This window comes from Calidris pugnax, unplaced genomic scaffold, assembly GCF_001431845.1.
Source record: "Calidris pugnax isolate Ruff unplaced genomic scaffold, ASM143184v1 scaffold50, whole genome shotgun sequence".
In the NCBI taxonomy this organism is placed as follows: Eukaryota; Metazoa; Chordata; class Aves; order Charadriiformes; family Scolopacidae; genus Calidris; species Calidris pugnax.
In genome coordinates, this window is record NW_015090780.1 from 4843182 (window position 1) to 4864555 (window position 21374).

The 21374-nt window shown below is 46.1% G+C and overlaps 3 protein-coding genes across 5 annotated transcripts in view; 1 reads left to right on the top strand and 2 right to left on the bottom strand.

Annotated features, from left to right (window-relative positions):
• Positions 1–21374, top strand: part of SYCP2 (synaptonemal complex protein 2) — a 117139-nt gene that overhangs the window by 62615 nt on the left and 33150 nt on the right.
• On the bottom strand, positions 1195–12538 carry CDH26 (cadherin 26). Of its 2 annotated transcripts, XM_014956098.1 has the most exons (17): positions 12506–12538; positions 10942–11019; positions 10736–10858; positions 10207–10368; positions 9378–9525; positions 8639–8805; positions 8351–8479; positions 7452–7637; positions 7167–7266; positions 6946–7117; positions 6195–6337; positions 5715–5948; positions 4933–5160; positions 4435–4559; positions 3954–4028; positions 3288–3371; positions 1195–2585 (listed from the first exon to the last, which is right to left on the bottom strand). In XM_014956098.1, the coding sequence occupies exons 1-17, from the start codon at positions 12536–12538 to the stop codon at positions 2379–2381; spliced, it is 2394 nt and encodes a 797-aa protein (XP_014811584.1). In that variant the 3' UTR covers positions 1195–2378. The 2 variants fall into 2 exon arrangements, with proteins under 2 accessions (XP_014811584.1, XP_014811591.1); XM_014956105.1 differs by lacking the exons at positions 1195–2585; positions 3288–3371; positions 3954–4028 and adding an exon at positions 4298–4345.
• Positions 13949–21253, bottom strand: FAM217B (family with sequence similarity 217 member B). 2 transcript variants are annotated; one of them, XM_014956123.1, is made up of 4 exons: positions 20365–21253; positions 19401–19506; positions 19219–19304; positions 13949–18833 (listed from the first exon to the last, which is right to left on the bottom strand). In XM_014956123.1, the coding sequence occupies exons 1-4, from the start codon at positions 20382–20384 to the stop codon at positions 17642–17644; spliced, it is 1404 nt and encodes a 467-aa protein (XP_014811609.1). In that variant the 5' UTR covers positions 20385–21253; the 3' UTR covers positions 13949–17641. The 2 variants fall into 2 exon arrangements, with proteins under 2 accessions (XP_014811609.1, XP_014811602.1); XM_014956116.1 differs by having other exon boundaries at positions 20360–21252.

Genomic DNA, 21374 nt, shown 5'->3' on the forward strand with positions numbered 1-21374 from the left:
CCCTGAGCAATGGCGGCTTCTGTGGGGTTCTGGGGGCGACGGACGAGCCGCAGGCCTGGCTTTGGTGGGGGGCACCGGGAGAAGCAGAGGGGCCTTGGAAGAAATATGGCGGTTTGCTCCCTCAGCTCCCTCAGCCGAGGTTTGCTGTGACGCACCCGGGGAGAAGGGGCAGGAGTCAGGCAGGGACCTCGCACCAACCTTCAGGTGGACGTTTGAAAGCTCCCTCAGCCTGACGGCTCACTGTCACCTTCTGTGGGGACAGGGTGACAGCAGTTTTGAGGCCCAAAGTCTGCTTGGGATGTCATCGTAATTCTCAGTGTGTTGTGTGGCACAAAGCATGCTGCCCCCAGACGCTCTCCTCCCGGTCTGTCCCCTGCTGGGACCTCAGCTCCCATGGCTGAGAGCCGGTTCCTGACCAGGTTCCTGAAATAATATCTTTAAAAGCGTGATTGATGCAAATGTGTGATGTGGGTGAGAAATGCTCTGATTTATGCCTCTTTTTCAGTACTTGGTAATCATTGCGTCTCATGAAAGCCTCTAAATACGGCTTTTTAATTGTAGTAAATTAGTAGTGGAGGAGTTCCCTCATCAGCCTGGGCTCCCTCCTGCCGAACGCCACTCAGAAGTTATGCTCTCTCAAGCGGATGTTTCTAGTTTTTAAGACAATGGGAAACTCATTTAGTTTCCCTTTGGTTTAAGAAGAAATATCAACTCAAACCTTATGCACAGATGGTAAAAGAAGTAATTGTCACATGGCGCCGAGACAGACCCAGAACCCCAGGCGTTCCCGGTCCTCTGTCGAGATTCACTCTTGTCCAGACACCCCCGGCTGATGCGGGACAGATTCCTGGCCGTGTTTTGGCAGCAGGGGTCCTAAGAGCTTTCAGCAGTTTGAGTGGTTGTTTAGGTGTTTGTCACTCCTATATAGAAGTAATCGTTCCTATTAAAGGGCACATAGTGATGCTTATAATATTAGATCAGTCATTCAAATTAACTGAACACCTCATTATGCGCTTACAGGGCACACACACCTCCCACTTTGTGTGGCTCTGATCACACCTAATGATCCGGTGTTTGTAAGCATGGTGTGCTCCAGACCCAACACACATTTACATGAACAACAAACACACAGAACACTCTCATTATTATTTTTAATCTTTTATAATTTTCAGAAGAAATAGCAAACCACAGCACAGTTCTGATCTTACCAATACAGTTATAGTTTGCAATAAAAAAGACCTGGTGGTTATTGGCCGTGCTGTTAGATCACTGGCCTGAATTGAAGTCTTCCATCTGGAATGACAAACCAGAGATGGTTTTTCAGAGTAGTGATTTGTTGTGTAAACAGATCCCGCTGCTGGCGTTTAGGAAAACTTAGCTGCCTGCCTCTCAGGCAAATTCTTCTACCACACTTGACAGAAGTTTCCAACCTTGAATTATTAGTTAATAACATCTGAGCAAAAGCATAATTTATTCTTTAAGAAAACTTTGAAACAGAAGAACAGTGCCTTAGCTACCAGACTTAGTGCTTGCCCTGGGCAAAGAATATTTCTTTCAGGACAAAATTGTAATAGAACAGAAGTAAAATCTGGGACTAATTCCATCTCTTATTATCTGTATCACTTACCTAATAGCAGAATAGGATCTTCTGAGCTATTCTTCCCGACAGCCATCAAGCTATAACTGAGCAGAGGTCAACTGCACACACTTGGTAGCATTTACAGTATTTACAACAGTGCAATAATACTGAGAGCCACCAGATGCCAGCACGAGCAAATGGGCACTGAGGAAGCGCCTGCTTTATGCTAGAAGGCCAGCTCGGTGCAGAGCTCAGGCTGCGATGCAGTTACAGTCACACCGGGAGTAGAAGAGCATTTCCTCTTAGATATTTCAATGTCATATCGGAGTAAAAGATCTGATCAGCAAGTCAGACCCGCACGGTACCGTATGGAAGTTAGTCTTGGATTTAAAGGGACCAGAACAGACTGCATCACCAGCCTAGCTGGTAATTGCCTTCTCCGTTCACAGCTGCCTTATTTCCATATAGAACTTGGACTGGAATTTCTACCCTAGTAGATGTCTTTTATTCCTTTGTTTACAATAGCGAGGATCCTTAATATCAGATCTTCCATTTGTGTTAAGTCTGCACAGAATATGCCAAAATCACTCCATCATCTCTTCAGAGCAGAGTGGACCCTCCGGACACTCAGGTTCTTGGCGGCTGTGTGAGAGCAGTGCAGCAGGAAGGGTCCAAGGCAGGTCCCCGTGGCGCAGACACCGCAGCGCTTTCCAGCGCGGGTGAGTCTTTTTCTCCCAATTTTTCAGTGCTTCTGCCAGAAGTCTTTGCAACACCATAAAGTAGGCACAGCCTTCTGAAATTAATTGAATGATGGAAATCGCTTCTGACAGATTTCTTCCAGAGCAGAAAACTTTGGTCCAAGAGTGTTCAAAAAATTAACAGGCAAGTCCTCACCACCACTGGAGAGAGAGCAGGAGTCACTTTGTTCTAGTTCTCCTTCCTCAGTGTATATGTGAGGTTTACAGATGTCACTGTAATCTTCCAGTCCGTTTTGGTAATCCAGTTGCTAAAGAAGGGAAGAAACAATGCAAATCGTTACAGAAGTTCTTATTGCCCTTCTAAAAACCAAAGTAATTCATGGTATGCAAATTAGTCAGTTAAGGCAGTAGGTTGCCGTGAAGAGTATGAGTCTTTCTCTCACAGGGAAAAGTCTTACTGAAGCTCTCAGCTGCACCAGAGCCTGAACTTCCCCTACAGTACAAATGAGGCAGAAAGGAGCACTTGTTCTGTCCTGGACCAGCCAGTGGGTGAGTAAAGCTGGCTGCGTGGAGCCAGGCGTGGATCCGTGCGGTCAGGCCCAGGGAGACGTGGGGGGACAGGCCTGGGAAAGCGGCCGGGCAGGACATGGGGAGAGGATTTTCCTGATGGCACAGAAGTGAAAGAGCGGGCAACCAAACTGTGCACAGTCACACAAAGCCTTTCAGCCCCACTTCCCTGATTGAAGAATTTGTTACAGGTGACAGACCCCAACCTTGCAGTAACTGCTGGGTGACCACGGGCAAGGAGTGTAGGAGACAAGACATGTTCAACAAGGATAGAATCTTCAATGCTCCCCCATCAGATATATCCCTTGCTTTTGATTGTAATGCTTCTTAGAGATGGGCTGAGGGAGTAGCTGAAGCCACAGCAGCCTTCCAGCTCTACAAGCCTTTTTTCCCATTCTTACAAGCCAGCTTGACAAAGGAGGAGTTCAACATTCATTTCTTACCTGAGCCAGTATTCTGTCCACTGTCTGTATCATGGATTCAAAGTGTCTTTCCTGGAATGTCTTGTACCTAACGTACAGGCCATCCTGGAAGACAGACAGAGTATCTCAGGTTTGACCAGCATAAAGTCACGTACTCACATTTCTCTCAGCTAGAAATAAATCCAACTGTCTTTGTCTCTGTTACACCCATTTCCCTTGTGCTGTCTTCTCCAGTTACAGCTTTTCTGTTCAGGGACTGTTTCCTATAACTTACGAGTCCACACTCTGTGTGTACGTGGAGTCACCAACCAGAGGCAACCAAAGTGTCAGTCTAAACTGAAAGCTGTTAGAAAAAAATAAGTTGTCAACAATATTTTTAGGAGTCACCAACCAGAGGCAACCGAAGTGTCAGTCTAAACTGAAAGCTGTCAGAAAAAAATAAGTTGTCAACAATATTTTTAACTAGTAGCGGGATGTCCAACAAGTGACACTTCAATTTTCTATTGAAATATATTGCATTATTCTTCCCACTTAACTAGTAGCAGGATGTCCAACAAGTGACACTTATTTTCTATTGAAATATATTGCATTATTCTTCCCACTATTATTAATACCAAACCTCAATCTTTGGATTACCAATTTCCATGGTATAAAAAAGGCCGTTTATGTAAGGAAACAGGCAGTTACCTCAGAAATCGCTTCTTCTCCAGCCTCCACAGGCACAGGCAGACGAGCAGCGTGATCTGTGATATCCAGCTTAGCCTGCGTACAGGGACAGGGATGGTTTTAATAAGAAACTGAACCAGACTGTGAGGGATCACACTTTTTTTGCAGTGTATTCCCTTTTTCACTTTCATTTCTTCCTCGTTGCAAACACTGGTGTGCGCAGTGTGACAAGAGACGATGTGCCGCCTCTTCTCTTGGATTCATCAGAGGATGAGGCACCTGGGAAGGTCCTGCTGATGCTGAAAAGCGGTAGGAGTGACAGCAGTCTGTCACCAGAGTAGCATTATCCAGCCCACGCAGAACACCACTCCCCAGGTGTGCTTAGTGGCAAAAAAGCTTTATTTTGCTCAATTCTAAAACCAGAGGAAACATAATAGAAGAGATGACTAGTACCAGATTCAGGCAGTGGTGGGGTACTGTACATCTATGCTTTTGCACTTACTTGAAACACAGGCATTCTGCTTTCTTCATTATAGTTGATTAAAGTCTGTTCACCCTCTTGAGGTGGAACAAAGGCTTTGCTTTTAGATCCTGACCCATAAACCAGGCAAAGCAGAATAATGGAAGCTGTTGAAACAAGAAAGGGAATGGTGAAACAGGCACTGTGAACAGGTCTGTACGGCTCCACGCGGTCAGCTGGTGAGGTCATTTGAACATTTTCTTGGTTATCAAAAAAGATCCTTTTGCTTACTAGGTGGAAATGGCACTGTCTTGTGTTGGAAACTAAGGTCTTCCTAAAATTTGAAGAGAGAACAGGTCATGCACCAGGACCCATGGATGGAAGTGCCATGAAGAGTGCAAGTATTGGCTGCTTGCACCTTGGCTACGCTCTACCATACCAGGGCTAACGGTCTTGCCTGCTAAGGACGTGCCAAACTGGCATGAGATCCAATGGGCAGATGACAGATAACTTGCATGTGCAAGTTAGAGGGTTACTCACCCAGTAGTAATAAGAAAGCCAACAGCATTATTGCAATGGCAGCACCTCCAAGAGTCACTGCTGCTTGTGGAAGTGGTGAATCTTTACATGTATGTCCATCTGGGCAAAAGCAGAGCCTCACATGCTGAGTCTGCCTCATGGAAAATCCTTGCCTGTCCCGAATAATGACGGGTATCAAGTAGCCACCTTGTGGGAGGCTTCTTAACATTACAAGTTCAACTGATTCTCCTAAAAAGAAGACAAGCGAATTATTTCAAGACTCACAGAAAGAAATCTGGCATTCTGCAGTCCCTTCAAAAAGTTCCCTTGTTGATAATCAAAGGGAAACTCATTTCCACCCCAATTTCAAATACTTTCTCCAGCCTTAATGCACTATAGTAAATAGGACAAAATGATGTCCTGCTCCATCCCCTCGCTGAGCCTCTTGGCAAACAGCTCTGCCCCAGCCTTGCTGCATCCTGACATAGCTGCACCCAAACCTCTAGAACTCCTTAGGAAGTCAATCAAATGCAGAAGTGGTTCCTCAGCTGTCTTATCCCCCACCTTCTGCAATGTGAGCACATCACTTCTGGTCCATTCTCAGCAGAGATGAAGAACGATGTAACTTTTTTTCATATTGCAGTCACTTTCTATTTTGAAAGCTGTTCTTCCATGTCCTTTCAGTTTAGTTGAGATTAATCAGTAATAAACCATAAAGGTAAGACTATATCCACAGTGAAATAGCTAGAGGGCACATAAGTGCCAATGAACTTCTCATGAAGGACATTCAAGGAAGAACTCACCGAAGTTCCTTCCTAATGTCCAGTTACGCTTCACATCTTCAGAGTCCTCAGCCAGCTCAAATGTAAATGGCCCAGAATGTGACTGGTCTGTAGCAGACTTAGCTTTTATAATGAGAGGTGTCCCTTCTTTTTTGTCACACACGTCTAAAGACGGAGCTGCTAATGTTGGCATATGATCACTCATGTCAGACAAGTACAGCAGGATGGTGCCGGTACCAGTCTGAGGTGGAATATCTAGACAAAAGTAAAAGAAACAGAAAAACACTCGTAACTGGTCTGGACAAGAGCCGGTCCGTTGGCAGGATCTCTGCCTGGTCTATCCTACCAGTCACACGTAACACCAGCTTTAACCGTTAGGGTGTCTGTTCTCACCACCATTCTCCACTGAGATCCTTACTCTTGCTGTCACTTTATATCTAACGTGCACCTCATCTCAAACAGTCCAAATACTGCCTGAATATTTTCTGACTGGCCACTTACCATGGCCAATAGCATGAACAACGATGGTGTACAGGCTGTTGTTCACATAAGGAGACTCTCGATCAAATTCTTTTGCCACAGTAAGAACTCCAGAATTCTCATCCACACTCAGCCAGCCATCTGGGTCACGGGCTAGTTCATATCTTAAAAAGAAAGCAAAAAGTTACAAGTGCTGTATTTTCTTAAATGAACTTTGAAGAACAGAAAATTTCTACTGCATCTTTCTTTATCCTTTTTGCTCTGTAGGTATTTTCCCTTGTTAGTCACTTTTGTTAACGCTAGGACCAGCTGTGTGTTTCAGCACAGCCAACACACGGGTCCCCGTACAGGTCCCCATACCTTGTGCAGGCCCATCAAAACTGTTCCTAGGGACTAAGAAAGTATTTCCTTATGCATTAGGTTCCCGTTCTTATAGCCCAGCATACCTTAGTCCTTTCTATCGCATCAACATTTTGTTGTCAAAAGTAAAATACGCAAATAATGCAACCAGGATTTAGGCCAAACTGTTGCGAAGACAACATTGAGCAACCAAGGACTGAGGGTACATATAAATTCTGTCTTAGACAACCCACTATCCAGATCTGTGGTATCACCAGTAGAAAATCTGCACCTCTGATGTACATGTTCATGTAACTGTAAATTTAGATGTGTATGTATATTCATATGTGTTCATATACCAAATTAAACTTGGAAACCTCTTTATATTCCTAAACTATTTCTTATTCTGAGAGTTAGGAGCATCTCCACTTACTTTATCTTATTTGGCACATCATTTGGATATGTGGCAGGATACCTCCTAAATATTTTCCCAGGCTTCATTGAATCTTCTTTTTGGACAATAAGTACAGGAGGATGAAACCTGGGAGCATGTTGTGGCTGTAAGACCACGATGTTCACAGTTGTATTCGAGCTGGATTCGAGGCCTGAGGTCATCACAAGGCCGTTTTTACACAAGAAGAATGGATTCGACGCCTGAGTTCATCACAAGGCCGTTTTTACACAAGAAGAAAGGTTCTTCATTTGCTACAGAAATGACAAGTCTCATCTCAGAGTCATCTTCATAGTTGAGAGGCTGAAAACCCCAGACAAAAGTCTGATTAGCAGCTCTGACCTTTGGTTTGGGAGTCACCCCTGTGTGCCTGGAACTCGGCGCTGAGCTGAGCTCACCAAACCCAGCTCAGGTACTGAGCTCGTGGTCTCATGGTCAGACCACACCACACACTGCCATGCTGTAGGTCACCCAGTACTGCTCCTTACCTTGATAATACTCAAAATGCCTTCATTAGTGACTGGATCTGTCTCAATGGTGAACTGCTCCTTCTCATTGCCTTCCGTTACTCTGTATTTTGCTCTCCAAGCTGGAGTGTTGGGAGAGTCTTCATCTTCTACCGGGAGCCGTAATACAGCTGGGTGCTCCTGACCTGCTGAAATCTGCAGCAAGTACTGGGAGGGGAAAGGAAAGCAATAAGGACTATTTCTATTCCCCAAGAGGAGGAGGCTGGTTAGCCAGTTCTGAGCCAGAGTTCCACCACATGGAGCTACTTTCAGACACACTGTCATTTCCCTACTAAACTCTTCAGCCCAACTCTCAAGGTTTTGCACTTTTACCTTTCCAGTTCTCTCCCCACCCACGGCAGGGAGTGCGGGAGCGGGGAGCGGGTGTTCAGCTGCCAGACGGGGCTAAACCACAACAAATGTGGCAACACACAAATTACAGACATGGGCTTTATGGGATCTGAGCTACTGATAGGACCAGAGCCTGAAAATGGATAGCTCTGATCTGAACTCAAGTGTAGCTCTCACCCGCTCACAGCCTTTAGCAGCACGGGGCCACGCAGGTCTTCATGGAGCAAAGCCAGGAACAGATCACAACCAGCCCCTCAGCCCAGTCCCTCAGCACCCCTAGGGCAACAGGGACAGCATCCCTCGGGTGCTGTGCACAGAAAACTAAGGGAGTGTGCCCCTCTCTATAGTCAGAATGTCAGTTTACTGTCCACATGTTTAAGAGACATTTCTTCTAACACATAAAGCTCATTTGCAAGTGTTTTGGCTGCGAAGTGTGAGGGTTCCTACTCCCACCACTGAGCACTTTCAGCAGTTTGAAGGACTGAGCTGTATTTAGGAAGGTTCAGTAAAGCAATAATATTTTTCCTTACATTATCCCTAGTAAATACAGGGAGGTGGTTGTTTGCATCTTCCACGGCTACATTCACTGTTGCAGTAGATGAGAGCTGGGGAGTCCCGTGGTCACTGGCTTTGATCAGAAGTTTGAAGGAGCTGGCAGCCTGAAAAGCAGAAGAAAGGGACTTTCAGACTTAGCTCAGAAGCAGTTCCCACGTGTTGCCAGTCACAGCCACAAGGCTGGACGTGAGGCTCTCCCAGGTTAACACACAGTGAACATGTATCATGCACTCAATGAAAACAGGCTGCTGTGTGTACATCACCTTATAATCCAGGCATCCTGTCAGAAATATTGATCCTGTGGTAGGATCAATATTAAATGTGAATCCATCTGCAAGGGGCATTTGCATAGTTAGAGAATAGGACACCTGAGAATTTGCGGTGCCCTCTTCATCTTTGTCCAAGGCAGTAACTTGGAAAACGGGCTCATCTAGGATGAAGAATTGAGACATTAATAGAAGTGTTTAGTCTTGGCATGGAGTTTCTCAGCCTGTCTGCAGGGTCCTGGACACACAAGTCCTAAGAACACCTATAGATTCTCCTGTGGCTATGGCTATCTCTGCAAGCACTCTGGCCTCCACCTCACTTGGGTAGCAAGTGCCTCAAGTACCAAGAGACAATAGAGAGTTATCACACTCCTGAATTTACTTTATCAAAACCATTCCCTGGTCAGTTATGCCAGGACTGAGCCGGGTCCTGAGGATTTCACCCCATGGCCACGTCAGATTACTCTGCTAAAGTCTTGGCTTGTAGTTAAGAACTACTCTCTCAGGAGTTTTTCCAGCATGTCCCCATCGTTACACTAACGAACAGTGAGGTTAATCAGACAAGAAGCCAAGGGACAGGAAACAGTCCTTCAAGGACACAGTCCCTAAACCCATGAGTGTTTAAGTAAAACCTGGGGAGAACAGATCTTGTAAAAAAGGAAAAAGAAAGACAAAGAAATTAAAAAGAGAGCAGTCATACACAACCAGGAGTGTCCCTCGGTTGGATGGCACTTACCTTTACTGTGGTTCTCTCTTACTGTAACACTATATTCCTCCTTGGAAAACTCAGGTGCATTGTCATTAATATCTTTAACCTTTATCTTGAAATATAAAGGATGGTCCAATGGTTCACCAGTTTTTCTGCATACAATATTGAAACGTATCTAAATGAGTAACAACACAAATATCAGAATGGAATGAATGGCATCATTTAGATATCAGAATGGAACAAGAAACTTTCAATTTTGAAGCTGCATCAGTCACATTTGGGTAGTGTTTGGCTTTCAGTTGCATCACTAAGTCATTATTTCACCTTTCAAAGGTAGTAGATTGATAATTGTCGTCCTGAAATGACTGCCTAATATAAAATACAAAACTATCCTTGGAGCCAGACAAAAGAACGCTTTCATGTGTGCTCCCCAATTCTGAAGTATGTATTTGAATAGTACATCCATTTTCTATGGTGTTTTTGCTCCATATTCATGAATGTTCAGGGGGTTCAATTCTGAATGCCGAATTCTCCTTTGCTACACTTATTTTTATATAAAGTCACAATAAAACAGATTTGCAGGTCGTCCAGTATTATCCATTTTTTTGTAATGCATAACTATTTGCTTCCATTCTCTTGATTAAGAGTTTTGGGGTTTACAACTCAGTGTTCTGGCCACTAGAGCGGAAGTTGCCTATTGGTCTCTGCTGAGAGAATCATCTTAGCGTTTATGTAGAGGCTCAAAATAAGAAAAAGAGGCCATAAAAACATGTGTCTCATTCTTGTGAAGCATTGGGCCATGAGAAAGCAACTAATATTTGCAAACGGTTTTAAGTATTTTTTTAAAGTGTGTTACCTGAAAAGTTGAGGTCTTTTCTCTGTCAATAGAACGATGTACGTACACGTGGCCGTCCGCATCGTCCTCTATGGAAAACAATCCCATCTCTGGAGGTTCATCCACCCCAGATCCACTGATTAAATATTGTACTGACTTATTAAATGATTTGTTATTGAAAAGCTTTTGGAAAAAAAAAAGAAGTAGCACAATGAGGTGTGAGTAGGGAAGACGGAACAGAAACGAAAAGACTTTAGCCCTCTTCTCCTCCCGCCCCCTTCTCTTGGCTCCGGGGGGCTCGGCCGAGGCACCTCCCCACCCCGCGCCGGCTTCCCCCCGAGCTGCCCATGCAGAGGAGCAAGACACCCCCCACCACACAACTCTCCCCACCTCTGGGTCAATAAGACAACTTTGAACACATCACTTGGTTTTTTAAAAAAAGGTGCTGTTTGATGCAGGGTTCTTGCCCCTCCTGCCCCTGGCGTCCTGACACCCCGTGCGTGTGATGAACCCCTCCCTGGGGCTCGCTCCCCCCACAGGCTGCTTGTACCTGCCCAGCAAATTTGGGGAACGGGCCTTTGTCCTCCTCTTGAACATCAATGGTGGTGATAACCCAGGTCCTTTTGGTCCGCTGCAGAGGACGCAGGCTGTCTAATGGATCAGAACCCAGCCACTGTCGGACAAAGAAGTGTCTTTAGTGCCACAGTTATGTGTTAGCAGTTGGGTATCTGTTACCATAGAACAGTGACTACAGACCTGAATACTCCTCTTTCCGATGGCTTGGCTTAAACTGAAATTTTCAATTTCATGAAAAAAACTGTTGGCAGCAGTAACCTTGTGGGAAAAAAAAGGTGATTGTGAGAAGTGTGGTTGACTAGGAACCATCAATGTGTTGTCTAGGAGGGCTTTGGCTTCACAGAAACATATTGATTCAGCTCTGACAGCGTTGTATGGAATTGTATCTAACCCTGGAAATGCCCCAATATCATCCATCTCGTTCCAAATGAACTGGCATGAAAGCTTGATATTCATTTTGCTGGTCAGGCGGTGCCCGTCCCACAAACACGCAAACACCGCATCCGACAGCCCCTGGCATTATCTCTATGGCTTTTCTCAAACCAGGTATCTCCAGTTTTCAAACTCCTTGCCTTCGTCTCTCTGGGGAAGTTGTCTCTCTCTTTCTGGTGTCCTTCAGAAGTTGTCTGTTATTGACAGGACATAAACCCACTACTGGGAAAAGTCTGGGGAGTATTTCAGGTTCTGAGAGACTGCAGTGACTCCGAGTGTCCCAAACACAGCCCATTTACCAGAAAACAGACACTGGACCAAAGTCTCTAATCCACATGAGTGAAATAAATTGTAGAGAAAGGTGCCTGCAGGATTTGCCCTTTTCTAAGCACCAGCTTCTAACACTGCTTTTTCCTTGAAATCCCTCCCCCCAAAGGAGTACCTCGCTACTCAAATCACACTGTTGCCATCAGCTCACGGGTAACTTGTGCCCCGTCCTCTGTGTTCCCGCTGCTTTCCTTGGAAAGCCTGGGCTTTTAGTGCTCTTTCCATCACATTTAAAAACTGAAAGCGAGTTCCTCCTACCAAGGCTTTGGGCGAAGGTCGGGCCTTTACCCCATGACCTTTTTCTGAAGAAATGTAATAAAACCGCCATGGTTACAGACTTGCCAAGCCCCAGGGGTTCCCCGGCGGTGCCTGGGGCTGTAGAGCTGCTGTGGAACCCGGGGAAAACTTCCGTGATGGGAGAGCCCCCGGCGAGGCTGGGACCTGCCACTGGCATGTCCTGTTCGGCGGCTCTGTCCTGGGTCCAGCTCCGCCCCCCCAAAATATCTGCTGCCCCCTCCGTGTCTGTGCAGCCGCTTTTAACTATATTGGAAGCTTTAACTGTGGATTTTAGGGCTTCCACGCTTCTCCATGTGCACCCGTTGTATGGAAATGCCACTGAATTACTGCGGCCTCCCAGTCCCGAAAGGGGCTCCACAAAAACTGGGGAAGGACTTTTTCCAAGGGCATGTAGTGACAGGAGGAGGGGGAGGGTTTGACACGGAAAGAGGGGAGATGGAGCTGAGCTGTGGGGAAGAAATTCTTTGGTGTGAGGGTGGTGAGAGCCTGGCCCAGGTTGCCCAGAGAAGCTGTGGCTGCCCCATCCCTGGAGGGGTTCAAGGGCAGGTTGGAGGGGGCTTGGAGCAACCTGGGCTGGTGGGAGGTGTCCCTGCCCAGGGCAGGGGGTTTGAAGGCCCCTTCCCCCCCAAACCCTTCTATGACCACCCGTCCAGTCCCTGGACATCCCCGTCCCCAGCTCCGCACCCACCTGCAGGAGAAGCAGCAGGGCCGGTGGCTCCATGGCGGCGGGGGGCGGGTGGGTGCTGGGGGGTCTGTCCGACCCGGCCGGGGACACGCGGGTGATTCCGTCCGTTCAGGTGAAATTCAAAACGCCCCGAAGCGCTGAGCGTCCCCAGGTCCCTCCCCCGGCTGGGGCTGCCCTGGCCCGGAACCGCCGCCCCGCACGGACGGAAGGTGCTGTCGCTGCAGGTTTGTGCCCATTTTACAGCTGTGATGAACCACCTGCCTTTCCGTGGAAATACCGTTGGCTCCCAGCCTCACCAGTGTTTGCAAAACGCTATCGTGTGACCTGACATTGACCCCCCCCACCCGCCGCACCCACGGCTCCGCTCGCCTACCCCAGACTTCGGACCCGGGGCGTAAAAGTTGATACAAACACCTCCAGCCTGTCCTGCTCGACCCAGCAGCCAGCAGGCAGGCACCAACCTTTATAGACCTGAAACTGAACTTCCCGCCTAACTTATGAAAAATACATTGTAAATAAAACTACTTTAGAGGCGGGAAATGAAAAAAATAAGTCCTATAAAACCATGTAAAAAGGCGGCAGGGGCAGAGGGTACGGGGAAGGTCCTGGCTTTTTTTAGAACTGGAAAATAGTGTTCTGGAAGTTGGAAAAAGAAGACTTAAGGCAGAACTGACCTTCTGCTCAGGGGAGAAGAAAAGCAATAGAATATGTCAAATAGGCCACAGTATTTTAAATAAAAATGAGCGTGGGCAGGAAGGCAGGCAAGTGATCTCCTGAGATTCACAACTGAAAGGACAGAAAGTAACAGGCTGAAATAACAGCCCAGGATGGGATGGTTCAGACATCAGGAAAAACTTAAATAGCAAGAATGTTCTGATTGTAAAATTCTTGTGTGCCAGCCCACCGAGCAGTTAATGTACAGATTACAGAGAGAGCAAAGCACAGGGATTTTCAGCAATAGGAAATGCCATTCTCCCCTTTGGATCTCTTTCCCTTCATTTTCCTCCTGCTCTGTCCCAGCTGAGCGTAGGGAGATGCAGCGTGTGAAGTTAAGTTAACCCTACATATCCCTGTACACTGGCAACACCAGAATGTGCTTCTCTGCAAGTGTCTGCCCACACATCTGTGCTCTTTGGGTCCTGGAGATGTAACAGAGAATGTGAAACTCAGTGATTAGTGCATTTCATTTTTTTAAAAAAAGGTATGAATATGATGAAACCAGTTTTTGCTGTTAACTTCACCTATTCTGGTGCCTTAGCACAGCCACTACAGAAGTGACTGCCATGGGGAGCAGAACTAATCACGCAGCTTTAATTACCTGGCTTCCCAGCAGCAGCACTGGGACATCCTGAGCCCCCAGCCCTACCCTGCACTGCAGCAAAGACTGTTTCTGACAGAAAAATTCAGAGGTGCCATCTGGTGGATGATGGAAAACATGCAACTAAGGAACAGGCAGTATCTCACCTTTAATATAATAAATATACAGTAACTTCGAATTACAAGATCACTTTCCAATGGAATTGCTAGCAAAAATATTCACCAAAAGTTCAAATAAATAATAACACATGATTAACAACATCAAAAGCTGGGCTGAAAATTCTCAGCTAATGGAGTTCCAGTCTTTCCAGATACAGTGGTCTGTTTCGTTCTTTTTCAGAAGAAAACCCACTAATGCCAATGGGAGCAACAAAGGCTCAATACCTTTAAAGTAAGGCAAAAAATATGACATTATAGGCAATTTCAAACTGTAGAAATTTCAACTATAATATCAGCTCCAAAAGAGGTATCACGTACTGACTGAAAGAACTGTCAAAACACTCTCTGGAGAAAAAAAGAAACATCAGGAGAAAAACAAACAGTGCTTTAAAATTCTTCATGTGACACATTAAAAAACCGTTTCTACATACTGGAGTAACATTCTCTGTCTTCACATCTTTATAACAGGGGAATTTGACTGAAAACAGAGTTGCTCAACATTTATACCAGTATAACTGAAGCAGAATCTGGCCATTTATTTAAAATACAACCTGAGAGTTATTTGTTTTGTAGGTAGTACTGCAGAACATTCAACCTTTAAATTATCTAGAAAAAATATATATATTTAAATAAATAAATGTTTAAATATCTCACTTCACAGAAAACTTGTTCTTCAAGAAGCATTTTCAATGTTGACACACAAGAACATATGAGCAAATTGCTAAACATCAGGAAAAACTCATCAATAGCCACTCAAACACTGTGCCAGGGAAGCATTTTAATTCCAGACAGAATGTATTGGATGGAATAAACTCTCCTGCTACGTCCAGAAGTGCTTCTAAAGACAACAGCCATCAATACAAAACGAACAAAACACAAACCATGGTCCTCTTCATGAAAGGAGCTCTTTTTCTCCATAGGCCCAGAACACAGTCTTGAAGTGGAAGCAGAAGCTGCGGCTGAAGCCCAGCCCTGCAGGTCTGCTCACGCCAGAGCTGTTTGTTGAGGCAAACACAGAATTTCTATTTCCGTGTGTACACAAAGAGGAGTGTGTAAGGAGCATCAAATCAATGAACAAAAATTAGACTTGTGTAATTATCAAACAAACTTCCTTGGCCAGATCCCAGCCAGAGCTCAGTGCGGAACAAGTATTTGGGCTTATTTTAAGTATCATTCACCATCTCCACCTGCTGAACTTCCTGGTCTCCAACAGCACACTTCTGTCCAGCACATCACAAGCACTACATCGAAACAAAACTTTCCTAGGTCCACAGGAAAAAGCTTTCCTCAGTGCCACCCAGCTTTGCTCTGGTCAACGCTGACTGAAACACTATTTGTTAATTCTTTAAAAAGTGATCATGCAAATTGTGTCTGTATGTACATGCCCGCCCGCCTTGTCACCTGGAAAAGCATCAATAGACAGCAGCATTTCAGAGGGAGATTTAGCAGACACTAATATTCAGTGCTATACAACATGCTAAATTAATTACTGCATCTAACAATTGTTTTAAAATTTTGTTTTAAAAAACTGCTATGCTGGTTATTGACTTGATCCTGCTCACCTTGCTCTTGGTGCTTGTAACAGTGCACTAAAGGAGCGTGCTAAAATCGTGCACTAAAGTAGAGTTTATTGGCAAGAGCAGTCCCACTAACTATCAGGAAAACTTGGCTAATGAAGGCTTGTAGAATTTGGCCCGAGTTTGAAATTCTAGCACTGGCTGCAAGAACCTTTCACCTAAAAAATGCTGGAATAGATGAGGAGTCTAGAACAAAGCAAAGGGATGAAGGGGCAGCAGTGGAAGGTGCTGGTCCCCTGCAGCTGCTGGTGCTGAATGCCGTCCTCCGCGCTCCCCCGCTCGGTTCACTGGAATTGCATAGAGCCAAATGGACATGCAACTACCCCTCACTTCAACTGTAACCTCACAAATACTGAATATGGAAATATAATACTGCATATTACATTTGTTTCCTTTATCGGTTTAAAATTTCACATTTGGTCTCCAGTAGACTAGGAAAAAAACACTAAAAATATTTCTTAGACTATTCCTGAGCAATGTTTTCATGTACTGTAAAATACTCTAGTTTATTACTACATATAATAATATTCTCACAATTTAAACTACGTATAAATCCATGCTTTGAAATTTTACAAAGCTGAAGATCTGGTAGGCACAATGAAAGAATAGAAACAGGCAAGCATCTTAAACCCAAGATGAGCTCAACAAGAGAAGTGCATATACATATATGCAGATGGATATACTATATACAGAAGGTACTCTTCAGTATTTGCTACTTTTTCATTTTCTGTCAGAACATGAAGGATCCCTGTGTAAGATGTGGCCTGTCAGACCTCAGGTCACTTCTCACAAACCACTCACCGCCACCGGTGGCTGCAGATGAACTCAAGGCTGCTCCATATTTCATTCTAAAATGAAAGTACAAAGTCCCCTCTGGAATTTCATCTTTAACAAGACCGTGTCCCAGCGGCTGTGATTGATGGGAAGCTGGAACAGATGAACTGACCCTTGAACACTCACTGAGCTACACTTGGTATTCTCCTGCATCTCACAGACACCAGAGAAAGCCGAGGGGCCAAGGACAGGACCCCACCCTGGTGGGACAATTCCTCTCTGCAGGGTGTTTCTCCCATCACTTCACTAACCCCTGAAACAAGAGGCCAAGCCAACTGAGGCTGACTGGGCCACGGGATAAATAATAGTCATCTCGGGTGACTGAAAATACAGATCTTTTGTATCAAAATATATCTTTCCTTGAACTTAAAATAGCCTTTACATTTCCCTAAGAGTCTATTTTTTATGTTTTGAGCAGCTACCAGTTCTGCAGATCAGGCCGCAGAGTCTCTAGCAATGCCCTCGTTTTGCATTAGTCATAAATATCCATGTGCAATTTGAAATTTGGTCATTTCCTCTACATGACAAAAAGCATCAAGGATTACAAAATGAATTTCCAGGAAAGCGGGTATAAAAATACACATTCCATTTTCTTAATCTCTCACTATTGAAGCTGTCTGCTCCCTAACATTTTTTTTGCCTTAAAAAGAATCTTTTCCGCATTAAAATATTTCAAAGCATTATCTCCATTCTTCTTATAAAATCTAATTCATCAAAAAAATCCAATTCATCATCATCTGTGAAGAATCAGAGTTTGCCTTTGCATAGATAAGCACGCGCCATTCTTTCCCAAGAACAGTTGAGCCCTTTTCCACGACAAACCCCACCATCACCCCTGCCTCACCACAGGGCACATCCCCTCAAGAGAGAGAGCGTGGATCCTGTTCCCTCAAACACACCACGGGCTTCAGTGGACTTCAACTGCTGCAAGTAGGAGGACACGTTATAGTTATATCCTTCTCTAAACTTCCGTACTCTGCTAGTGTTATCTTCATTGAGCAACTGTAGATGTTGTTGAGGGAAGACCAATGGAAGACACTTGCCTTCAGGGGAAAGCTCTCCTGCGGGCTTTGCTGGTTTGGATGGGATGCATTGGGATGAGCAGTGCATTGGGATGAGCAGCGCTGACTGCCAGCCGTGCAGCGAGAACGCGCTCTCTCACAACTTCCTAAGAAGAAAACGTGACCCTTCTGCGTTGGCCAAACGCTCTCTTGCAGTCAAGAAGCATCAACATTACCTAACTAATTTTTCCTCATTTAAATTTGCGGGGTGTTTGCTTCGTGCCATTTGGTTTTATTTTCCTGTCCCCTGTTGGCTTTTTAGAAGTTACATAATTGTTGGCATTGCCATTTTTCTTTGCGTTTGTACACGGGTGTGTTTTTAAGCCTTTGACGGGAGCGGCCGAGCCATGAAATACCGGGGGTTGCTTGGGGGGTCTGATGTTCCCAACACTCTGGATTTTAGAGCTGCTCTCGGGGGGCTGCACGCCGAGGAGCTGCTGCCTTGCACCTGGGGTTCTTTTCAGTTCACTCCTCACTTCACCAGATTGTCTCTGAGAAGACACTGTGCGTCCTGTTCTCTCAGGAAGTCTCGAGTGGCCTGGCTGAGAGGACAGCTGGCGACTTTCTTCACAGTATGGATCTCCCCTGGGACCCAACCAGCGTCTGGGCTGCTTTGGAACCCCGTCCTGGGGAACCACTTGCTTGTTGGGCAACGGGCTGAGCAGGGCCTTGGCTTTGCCAGGGCTTTTCAGGGTGCGGGGGGGCCCGGGCGCAGTCTGGGGCCGGGCTCTGCCCACCCTGCCCTTCTCACTCTGCACAGTCTGCATCTGCAGCCACTCCAGCTGCACGAGGCGGTCGATGTACTTCTCAAGAAATCCTGTTGGCTTTGGCCGGAAGTCAGTTTTACCCTCCACATTAACAAAGATGGACAGCTGCTTCAAGTCCCAGGAGTTGAAAGGGGGCGGGAGGAAGTCTGGGTAGTAATACTCTGATTCTTTAAATCCCGTATCGGGAACGTGTTCCAAACAAACCGGGTCGATTTCTTCAGCTCTGAGAATGAGCTCTGGTGGTGTGCAGGGAGACGGGGGAATGGGAATCCTTTCTGAGTCAGAGAGATCACTGGCACTGTCATCTTCAGCATCTTCTTTAATAATTTGCACTGATTCAAAATCCAGGAACATTTCATCTACAGATGCTTCTTGCCATTTAGAAGAGCATGGACCAGCTTCAGCAACAAGTTCCTCATCATTCTTTTCCCACTGTTCTTTTTTGCTGCAATAGAAATGTTGCCTTGGCCCATCTGCACCCCTGCAGAAGTGCCCCTGTGTGCTGCCCTTTGTGCTCAGAGGGATCCTGTGCAGAAAAGATTCATTTTGCCTTCTTTCTGGGAGGCTCCTCTTTGGTCCTTGTGCTCTGTGCAGTGGTGTGCAAACACTTGTGATCCTAAAGAAAAAAGATCATATCCCATTGGAATGATTAATGCATTTGCAAAAACAGTTTACAAAGGTCTTGCTACCTCCTCCAAGGACATGGATCTACATGAATGAAGTTAAATTGGCATGGAAACTAAGTAATGAGGTGAAATGAATATTTGCTGGCAGAAATTACACTGCCTGCTAATGATGGCTTCTATTTTATTCAGATTTTGCCTGAGAACTCACTGACTTCCTAACTATCGATAACTTAAATTTGTTGTTCTCATCAATGCTGAATTCTGGGACCAGTGAAGTCAAAGGCAAACCAGAGAAGCCATGATTTCATCACAAGAATTTTATACACCAATTTGAAACGTCTACAAATTAAACAGACAATCTTAATATAAAGTTACCTTTTTGACTGAGTATTGTCATCCAGCTGGTTTCTTCCCTTCTTAAGAATACTTGGTTGGTTACCATCTTGAGTGTCCCGGGAAGTCTGGAAAGATGAGTATGTGATGTTAGTAGGAAGCTGATATAAACTAACACCCCTTTTCTGTAAACAAACACACACACAAAAAAGGGAATGATTTACCTTTTCAATGGCACTTGATACATTTTTGCCTAATCCTCCACGAGAAGATTTCACATGAGAAATTGGTTTACTTAGTCCTTTGGTGCTCGGATGGCTTTTTCCATTACTGTAACCAGCAAGGATTAAAGAGAATATCACTTATAAATAGGAATTTGCAATTTAGCAAAATTAATTATAAAGGTACAACATTTCTCATATGCATGTTCTCAACAAAATTTAAAGGACTATTCCTATGAAGTTAAGGAGTGAATGTGAGCAGGGAGCATACAGCCTATTTTGATTTAATACAAACTCTTTCATAACAAAGGTGCAAACAAAGTTCATCATTTCATGTTACATGGGTTGTGGGAATTTTAGTAGGAGAAAGACTCTCAAGCAAGCAAAAGGAACGGCATTACTGATCTGGGCAGCTTGAAATCAAAACACTTATTTTCTCAATTAAATCAGAAACATTTCTGTGTCAGGACACAGAATCATTAAATCAGTGCATTCCATAAGAACTGGAGAACAGAGTTTGTTCTACAAACAAGAAATTTTACCGATTTTAAAAAAGGAAAGCTGTAAAATATAATTTTAGAACAGGAAGAAGGAGGCTGTGCCCTCCTGATCTCATCTGGTTTGACTGCAGTTCAGTTAATTTGTCAGGCTGTACATTGTGTTCTCAGTTTCTATGTCAGGATAATCAGATTTTGGTTTAAAAAACATAATTCCACCAATTCGGGAGCTTATAAAAGAATGAAAGTGGGTCTTGTGCCTCCAGCAGTGATGCAGCCACCTCTGTCACTCTGTGCCCTGTCACCGCACTGCGCGGGCACCTCTGTGGGGCCAGAGGAGCATCCGCGCCGTGCAGCCATGCACTTATTAACTCATCTGCACTTATTAACTCATCTGCACTTATTAACTCATCTGCAGTCTTTAGAGGTTTCTGTAACTAGAAAGAAAGAAAATAATGTCCTTACTTTACCATTCCTTTGTGGTTTCCATTGATTTGGATTTCCTTTTTTGGCGCCTCTCTGTGCAGTAATAAGGGATATTTCTGAATGCCCGGTCCCATTATTACTCTTTTTAAAGGGCATCTGCACCTTTATTTGTACATGATCTTCAGACGGCTGCGGGTCGGGGGTCGGTCGGACACAGCGGATCGCGGGCGAACATCCCCGCCGGCTCCTGGGGAGGCACAAACAGCCCGTGCGGTTCCTCCCGACGGGGCGGGCAGGACAGGGATAACCGCCCTTCCCTCCCCCGCGCCGGCTCCGCGGGATCCAGCTCCGTTCTCCTCGGCGTTGCGGGTCCGTGGCGAGCGGCCTCCGTGGCACAGCCCGGCCCTCGGCCCCGGGGGGAGCCGGCCCGGCCGCCCCGCCGACACCGACCTCCTGCGGGGAGGCCGAGGGGCCCGTCCCCGGTACAGGGAGGGACGCGGGGGTGCGGCGGAGTTACCGGGGCCGCTTCTCACTGCCTGAGGGGCTCCTCACCCCGCGGCCCCGGAGCCGCACTCGGGGGGTGTGTGTGTGGTGTGTCTGCTCCCGATTGCGGGGCCGCAGCCGATCCGCCGCCCGCGCCGGGGGGCTCTGCCGGAGCCTGCCCCGCTCCTCCCGCCACACGCCGATTCTGTGCCCGACGCTCAATTTCTTGCTTCTCCCAACACCGACCTCCCAGCGCCCCCGCAGCTCCCGCTAAAAACCCAGCGGAACCCACAGCGATCTCCCGTGTTCCCGCACCGGGCGCGCACGGACACGGCCCGACTGCCGCCCGAACACCTCTCCCCACCCCGTGCCGTTGCGTTTGTGTATTAACGTCCGTATCCACGGCTGTATGTTTGTATTTGATTCCCTCCTACTCCTCTCCCCCCCCCGCGGGGTGTCCGTCCCGTCTCCCCCCGGACCCCGCTCCCTCCCTGGCGGCCGGGCCGGCGGGCAGCCCCCGGGCGTTATAACGGACCGCCCCCGCGCCTCCTCGGCCCCCCCGGCACTCACC

What these genes read in the sequence shown, in the direction of transcription:
- CDH26 (XM_014956098.1), bottom strand. Translation starts at nt 12,538, where the DNA reads ATGGAGCCACCGGCCCTGCTGCTTCTCCTGCAG. An exon ending in AAAAGACCTCAACTTTTCAG is followed by an intron (nt 9,526 to 10,206) that starts GTAACACACTTT and finishes TTACTCATTTAG; the next exon opens with ATACGTTTCAATATTGTATG. An exon ending in GAGAAGAAGCGATTTCTGAG is followed by an intron (nt 3,372 to 3,953) that starts GTAACTGCCTGT and finishes TCTGTCTTCCAG; the next exon opens with GATGGCCTGTACGTTAGGTA.
- FAM217B (XM_014956116.1), bottom strand. Translation starts at nt 20,454, where the DNA reads ATGGGACCGGGCATTCAGAAATATCCCTTATTACTGCACAGAGAGGCG. An exon ending in AACCACAAAGGAATGGTAAA is followed by an intron (nt 19,507 to 20,359) that starts GTAAGGACATTA and finishes TGCTGGTTACAG; the next exon opens with TAATGGAAAAAGCCATCCGA. An exon ending in GACAATACTCAGTCAAAAAG is followed by an intron (nt 18,834 to 19,218) that starts GTAACTTTATAT and finishes TTTTTTCTTTAG; the next exon opens with GATCACAAGTGTTTGCACAC.